This window comes from Sinocyclocheilus rhinocerous, unplaced genomic scaffold, assembly GCF_001515625.1.
Source record: "Sinocyclocheilus rhinocerous isolate Xijiao unplaced genomic scaffold, SAMN03320098_v1.1 scaffold883, whole genome shotgun sequence".
In the NCBI taxonomy this organism is placed as follows: domain Eukaryota; kingdom Metazoa; phylum Chordata; class Actinopteri; order Cypriniformes; family Cyprinidae; genus Sinocyclocheilus; species Sinocyclocheilus rhinocerous.
The window spans coordinates 470,364-478,527 of NW_015627244.1; the positions used below are offsets into that span (position 1 = coordinate 470,364).

At 35.1% G+C, this 8,164-nt stretch overlaps 2 protein-coding genes across 2 annotated transcripts in view; both read right to left on the bottom strand.

Moving 5' to 3' along the window:
* Positions 1–391: 391 nt before the first annotated feature.
* The window catches only part of LOC107724961 (protein kinase C gamma type-like), an 8,949-nt gene continuing 1,176 nt past the window's right edge, over positions 392–8,164 (bottom strand). Inside the window, exons 2-5 of the mRNA XM_016534062.1 lie at positions 7,500–7,771; positions 4,663–4,694; positions 2,619–2,701; positions 392–586 (exon numbers count right to left, since the gene is read on the bottom strand). Coding sequence (XP_016389548.1) covers positions 392–586; positions 2,619–2,701; positions 4,663–4,694; positions 7,500–7,729 — 540 coding nt within the window. The 5' untranslated portion in view covers positions 7,730–7,771. The remainder of the gene's footprint in view (positions 587–2,618; positions 2,702–4,662; positions 4,695–7,499; positions 7,772–8,164) is intronic.
* Positions 7,730–8,164, bottom strand: part of LOC107724902 (glutamate receptor ionotropic, NMDA 2D-like) — a 122,066-nt gene continuing 121,631 nt past the window's right edge. Inside the window, exon 19 of the mRNA XM_016534005.1 lies at positions 7,730–7,852. The gene's annotated coding sequence lies outside the window, so the exon portion shown is untranslated. The remainder of the gene's footprint in view (positions 7,853–8,164) is intronic.

Genomic DNA, 8,164 nt, shown 5'->3' on the forward strand with positions numbered 1-8,164 from the left:
GTCTCACGCTTGAGGTATTCGGCCAATCACAACGCACTGAATAGCTGGTCAATCAGCATACCACCTCGCTTTTCAGACTGATGAGCTTTGTAAAAATCGACGCGTTTCAGAAAGGCGGGGCATAGAGGAGAAACAATAATGTACAGTATGTGGAAAATGTGTTTTTTGAACCTTAAACCGCATAAACACATTTCATTACACCAAATACACAACATAATCTTCTTTTTAGCAACATCATATGACCCCTTTAAGTTTAGATTTTGAGTAGGATTAGGGATGTACAATATGGTCATGCAGAATATGTGCTTTATAAGTACTAATAAGCAGCCAATATGCTAATAATAGGCATGCTAATAAGCAACTAGTTAATAGTGAGAATTGGTCCCTGTTCTTAAGTGTTACCGTGAAGTCTAATAGTGTTCATCAGTTTGTAAAAGTTACAGTTATGTTCACCTGTGACATATATGTCCTCTTTCTCTCCACGCACGGTCAGGCGAATCCGTCCTCTTTTCTCAGTGTGGTCCTGTCCGCACAGGCTGGGGACGCTGTTCTCACAGCGCTTGTGTACATTCATGTCACAACCTCTCTCACACAGACACACAAACACACACATACCACAAAAATAAAAGAGAGAGAAAGAGTGTGAGGAAAAAAATTACATATAATGTATATAGTCTCCTTCTAGTCCAAAAACAACAATTATAAGGAGCAGTCTGCCTAATCCTGTATGTATTTTAAATCTAATACAAATCTAACAGTGCTAACAGCCACTGCAGTACATTGTGCGTTACGAGACAACATGCTGAAACAGCAAGTGCTGTCAGCTGCCACCGCCTGCTTTATTATTTTCTGAAAGTGTCATGCAAATTATATTAGATGACATGGTTGTTATTAAACGGACTCCTAAATGCCTAAACCCTCTCCACCCCAACATGTTTCTCTCTCTCCCCCTCATTCTCACTCTCTGCATGCTGCCTGCTCCTTTTCTTCATCCTCTGACAGTCTTCCTCTTCACTTCTCTTCCTCTCTGTCAGTCTGCCTCATCTGCTTCTCACATGACATAGTCGTACATGCAGAGCCGCACACAAGCACTCCTCTAACTCATTTTACAACCATTTTATTTAGCTGCTTATGAAAAAATCTCAGTCTTTAAGGATGAAATAAAGACTGCAGCTCTGTTTAGAAACTAGTATGTTGCCTCACTGCCTACACAGGCAGCTGGCTTTTAAGACAGCATCTTAACAAGTGGCTGATCTGGAATGCTCTACATGCCATTTGCCACTAAACACTACTTTACACATTTAATTCGTGTTCATTTCAATAGAGTTTAATGTTAGCATGTTGCTAAGCTAACAGTAATAATAAGCATAAAATACATACTGTAAATCTTTTATTTAAATAAACATTTTTATGAATAATATTGAATGAAATATACCATCCAGCATCTTGGGATTAGTTTTTCATTCTGGGAATGAACACAAAACATACAGCAAGAGACTCCCACAGATGAATTAATTAAAAAGTTATTCTAATAATTAAGGAATTTGAACAATTATATTATTATATTATGATTTATAGTTATTTATAAATCCTTGCAAGACTGACAGGATTTCGCTGTAAATGCTAACAAGCTGTATATGCACAAAAAACTGAGAAGTTAAATTAGTTGAATACATTTTAATATAAAATATAATATAATATAATTTAACAATTTTATTTGCAAGTCTGCCTTTTACCTCATTTCAAATGAACTGGCATAAATAAATAAATAAATAAATAAAGATAAGCAGACAAGCATTACTGCGTTTAGGCAGGGGATTTTTTGTATTTTGTATTTATTATATTATATTATATTATGTTATGTTATATTATTAAGCTCAGACATAGATACTGGGTAAAATAATCAATTTTTAACTATGCAAACTATTTTTCATCATAAAGAAAGTATATTTGCAGGCAGCAAAATTAAGTTGTCTGCCTTTTGAAACGGCCTTTGGAAGCGGCCCATGATGCCTTTGATGAAAAGAGCTGCCTACATAGGCTGCTAACTAGGATTTGGAACAATGGAAGTGTGTTACGATATAGCCTCTTCCTTGCTTTTCTCTTTCACACGTATTCTTACACTCACTCTGCACTACGTGAGTGTGAGTAGCAGTGTAGTTTTATCGTAGTGTAGCACGAATAAGAGAGTGCAAGAGAGAGAGAAAATTTATATTCTCTTTCCTTTAAAGCCTCCTCTTTTAAGAAGGAATGCAAGAGAGAGCAATAAAAGGCTCGTCAAGAAAAGGAAAAGATGAGTGTGACGGTGAGACCTACTTCCATATTGGCTTACTCAGCCAAAAAATAAATGACTTGCCATGCAAAAATGTGAAAATGAAGAGGCGAGAGACAGATGGGGTACGGATGATACAGTAGAATAAAAGATGAACTGCAGTGATCATAGCAGAACATCAAGCATGAAAAAAAAGAGTTATATGATGATCAAGCAAAATAATGAAAGGAAAAGAAAAATAATGTAGAGTTAAAGGACAAAAACAAAACAAAAAATAATGCTAAATGGCAAAAAGATGACATACTGTATACATTAACAGAGAACAACACTCACAGTACATACATACCTCTGCTTTGGGAGCAGTGATGGCTCCGGGACAAGTAAAAGTGACAAACTCATGGCAGCGTTTGTGCACCACAAAACTGCAGACTGAAAGAAACATATACCATATCTAGTAAAGCATTTCTGTTGTGTCATATGCAAGTCATCAAGGTTTATTAAGTTAAATGGTAGCACACTACATTTATATTTCATATGCTAATGGCTTATAGGAGATTATTCATTTACAATGAAAAGCTAATTTTTCAGAATTTAATCAGAAATATTATGGGCAAGATTTACTAAATAGGTCAAATTACCATGAGAACGCAATCCCATAAAACCACCAATGAGAGCAGAAAGTTCTGCGGGTGATCTACTGACAATCCTCAAATTGAAGAAAACAAACGCAGCCAGTTCATTTCCATAATGACCAATGCATTCTAACAAGAGCGGCCCAAATTTGCAAACAAGCAGAGCTGATGATAATTCACATTGGCGCAAAATGGGTGAAGACATGCTTCTTTTGGGAGTTAAATAATAGCACAAATACCAGTAAACTGACTACCGCAAACCTCAGGATTCCTACACATTTTCCATCTCAAAATGCCATACTTTTCCAGACTCAAATTGCCAAACGTCTCAGTAGATTTTCAGACCATGCTTAACATAAATGGTTCATAGGAGCATTATTTTCATCTTTATATTTGGTATATAGTACAGTCACCTGTAAATATTTTTATTTTTTCAGGGGTTTATTCATTGATTTTCTCAGTGACAACATACAGAGCCTCTAAAAAAAACGTTCTTAAAAATAATCTTTTTTGTGCCCTCAAGAAATGCGTATTGGAATTTTTCTTGCGTGCTTACACATTACAATTTCTAGTTTTATACTGTGTATATACAGTATATATAACCTATTTCTTTTGTGCATCGCTGCCATCTTACTATGAAGAAAATGATACCTGGAAATTACTCAGATCAAATTCACCTCGCATGATTCACTTAAACACTCTCCTCCCATAAAATTTGCTTCTGAAAGAGAAACTCCTACAAATGCATATGCAATCAGGCCAGCTGTCTCCACACCTTTTCATCGTTTATGTTTCACTGCTTGCTGATAGTAGTTTGCAGTAGACAAGTTTTGCAGTGGTGCAAGCTGTTAGTAAATCTTGCCCTAAATGTCATAATTCATGATAAAAATCATAATGCAGCAAAAATACACTGTTATAGTGGGATTAAATCGAGGGAGTATGTTATATTGCTACAGGTCTTTTTAAAGTTGTGATGTAATGGAAGTAGCGTCAGATCTTTTCTTCCGTTTTGTGACATGCATCTGACTGAAATGGATTATCGGGGGGAAAAAATGCAGGGCAGGGACTTTGTTCTATCCATCGGTTATTAATTGGATGGAGGCATATCTGAACGCGGACTAAATTATTATGATATTTTAACAAAAAATTATGAGGTAAAAAATTAAACATACATGAATGAAACATTTACAAAAAGATCAATAACATGCACTTAGAAAGGGTGAATTGTTCATGCTGACAAAGTTATAACCCTTTTTTGGCATTTTTGACTACAGGACAGTACAGAGAGTGGACAAAAAGTGAAGTGAGAAAGAGAGAGGTGAACGGGATCAGAAAGGACCACAAGCTGGGACTTGAACTCGGGTCAAAAAAAGGGCTTTGCTCAGATATTGCTGCCTCAGCTTACCTATCGTCAAATATGAATTGCTTCAGCAAAACACTTTCGGATCTTCACAGGGCCATAACCACTATAGACACTGAGAGGGACATGTATTCCCCCAATATTCACATCAAATTGATGGGTTTTTCAATGAAAGAGACTTACACTTTAAATCTGGCCCTATTTAAATATTGAATATTTAGTTACATCCTTGGATCTTCATGCACGATAACAATTAACAGTACTTATTTCATAAACAGCCAATAAAATGAATGGCTCATATAGATGAGCAGGGAGATCTGAAAAAAACTTTGACGATAAATTAATCTGTGGAATGAATTTAAAAATGGTAAAATGTGTTATACATTCAAAATTATTACCTTGACACTGGAATCCTTGCTTTCCAATTCCCCTGTAAAACATAAACAACAACTCATATCATGTGCCTAATTATATTGTGTGTAATTAAATAGATTTGTGAAAAGAGGAGATCATAGAGAGCTGTGGTGTTGTGTACAGTATGTGTATGACAGAAGACATAAGTTGCCGAGGCCGTGACAGATAAGGTAATTTCAAGAAATCCTCATCCGACGGGCAATTTAAGTGCTCTTCAGTTCACCATAATAACAGGTTGCTCTGCTCCTGAAATCTTTGCTATGCAAAACACAACTTAGCATAAATCCCTCAAGTGCTAAAATAAGATACTTTGACACCCAACACTTTGGGCATGATCTGCTCTGAAATGCATCTGAGTGTATATACGACTCTTTAAGAGCATCCTTCAGACCAATCAACATCAACATATACTCAGAAATATAGGTTGAGACAGGACAAGGGCAAAGAAACAGAGAGATGGAAAAGAGGATTCAAGTTAATAGGATTCAGCAGTGAATTTTTTACTGTAGGGTTAGTTTGGGTGACTTTGTCCGCAGTCACACAGTCATCTCAATGTCAAAAAATGGTTAAATTGACCTAAATTCACCCTATACTTTATTAAAAATATACTAAAAATATATGAAAATTATATTTCAAATAAATGTTGTTCTTTTGAACTTTGTATGCATTAAAGAATGCTAGAAGTCTACCATGATTGCCACAAAAATATCAAGCATCACAACTGTTTTCAATAGTGCTGTCAAACGATTAATCGCGATTAATCGCATCCAAAATAAAAGTTTTTGCTTACATAATATGTGTGTGTGCTGTGTATATTTATTATGTATATATATAAATACAGTACACACACATACAGTATATATTTTGAAAATATTTACATGTATTTACATTATATATAAATATATTTAATATATAAACAAAACATATTTTTCTTAAATATACACATGCATGTGTGTGTGTGTGTGTGTGTGTATTTATATATACATAATACATATACACAGTACACGCACAAATATATTATGTAAGCAAAAACTTTTATTTTAGATGTAATTAATCACGATTAATCGTTTGACAGCACTAGTTTTCAACATTGATAATAATAAGAATTGTTTCTTGAGCACCAAATCAGCATATTAGAATAATTTCTGCAGGATAATGTGACACTAAAGACTGGACTAACAACAGCAGCTTTGCAATCACAGGAATAAATTATACTTTAAAACATACTGCATTAAAATAGAAAACAGCTACAGTATTTGAAATAGTAATGACATTTCATTTCAGTCTTTCTCCTTAAAAATCTACTTAAACATTTTGATGGTACTCATACCACTGACATATAATAGGTTAGGAGTACTTTGAGTTCGTGAAAATTATAAAGCTAAAAAATAAACAAATGTACTTAACAATACTTTGGAAATGCTGTACTCCAACGGACAGATAGCAATAAAACTTCAATGAATTGAAATGAATGGACGAAATGAGAAACAGATGCATCTATCAGAAGCTATTTGAGTTGTACTGATGAACATGAGGTCTATAAGTGGGCAATGCATGGGCCATATGGCCGGCAGCAGTTCTATGCGGGTTCTGTGGAGCTTGTGGTTAAATGGCAGCTCAAACAGAGAGGACTGCATAATTTAAGAGGCCCTCAGGGCATGAGTTTTATGAGGCATGGAGGAAACTGAGAACAAGCGTAGTCATGTAACACACATTCAGGACAGTGTTCTTCTCCCCTCTCTGTGTATGTCATCGAAAGTGTACTCATTGTAAATGTTAAATGAGTTCTTTAGTCTTGTTTTCTAGTAAATTATATAAATATTTATAGATAAACTTACTTATTTACACAAATATGTTGAATTAAGTGTATTACTTATTCTTATGGTATTTTTCTTTAAGTATAAACCTGATTAAGTTTTATTTAGGTTTAAATTTAAGTATGGTTTATTTGGAAATATGCCTTATTGGAAGATAGCAATTTTTTAAATGGCATTTTTGTACATACACCACCATTCAAACGTTTGGGGTCAGTTAGATATATATTTTTAAAGAAATTAATACTTTTATTCTGCATTGATGAATCAAATTGATCAAAAGTGACAGTAAATACATTTACATTGTTTTAATTATATTTATTATATAAATTATATTTCAAAAATGTTTCTATTTATCAAAGAATGTTGCAAAAATGGTATCATATTCCCCACATAAATATTTAGTAGCACAACTTTTTTCAGCATGTTTTTAGAGAACCAAATCAGCATATTAGAATGATTTCTGAAGGATCAAACCAGCTTTACCATCACAGAAATAAATTACATACATATAAAAACATTATATTAGAAAACAGCTATTTGAAATGTTAAAAAATCTTTCATAACATTACTAGTTTTACTGTATTTTTGATTAAATAAATGTGGTCTGGATGAGCATAAAAAGCTCTATAAAATATTTGTAAAAATCGTACAGACCCAAAACTTTTAAACAGTGTAGCACAAAAAAGATTTGAAAGAAAAAAAATGCTCATCACTTTAAAATGTAGTCTTTTCATAAATAAATAATGATGTAGTGTTATGGCTAACTGTATTTGAAGAGGCTTCAGATTATAACAATTCAGTATAAACTACAAAGTACATGACAAGGCCAGTACAGCATTGAAAGTGAGTTATGCTATGAATCACGATATGGACATTAAGATTTAAGATTCTAAATCAATACATAAATGCAGTCCAGCATAAAGGTTAAGGTAGAAGTATCGGTTTACAGCATAATAGTGTTAGGAGTTATAGATGTGGCCAACAGTGTTAAAGGTGTGAAGTACCAGATGAAGTCAGTGCAGTGGCTGCAGAAAGTAGGCTGCTTGAAGAATCGAGCTGTGAACTGATGGTCCTTCACTTCAATGACCCTCTTGTGCTTGAGAGCTCCCTTCCTCTGGAAGACTGGCAGCCTGGGGGGAGGAGAAAGAGGAGAGGGGAGCAGGGAGGAGGAGGGAGATGGGGAGGACAGGGCCAGGGGAGACAGAGATGGAGACGGAGAGACCGGGGTAGACATGCTACCAGTTGGGTTGGAGAGAACAAGACACAGAGAAGAAGACTGGGAGAAGGATGGACGGGTTATGCAAGCGAGGGGTTAAGGACTAACAAGAGGATTTATAAACGGGGAGAAGACAAACGTCTGGTAAAACACAGATCAAGCGTAAGGGGTTACGAGGAACGTAAAGGAAGGAATTCAATAGGATGTGATGGCAGTTCAGTTTGTGATGTTGAGGAAATGAAAGGAAGAGATTCCCAGGAGGAGGAAAGGGAGGGTGAGAAACGGAGAGTGAAATAGAGGTTAATACACATTCTAAGAGAAACTTCCACTGGGACTTAAAACGCATAGCGATTAGTGTACCTTCTGCCCTACTTCAAACACACACACACACACACACACACACACACACACACACACACTCTACATTCTCAATGTAACCCAGACTCCTACCAC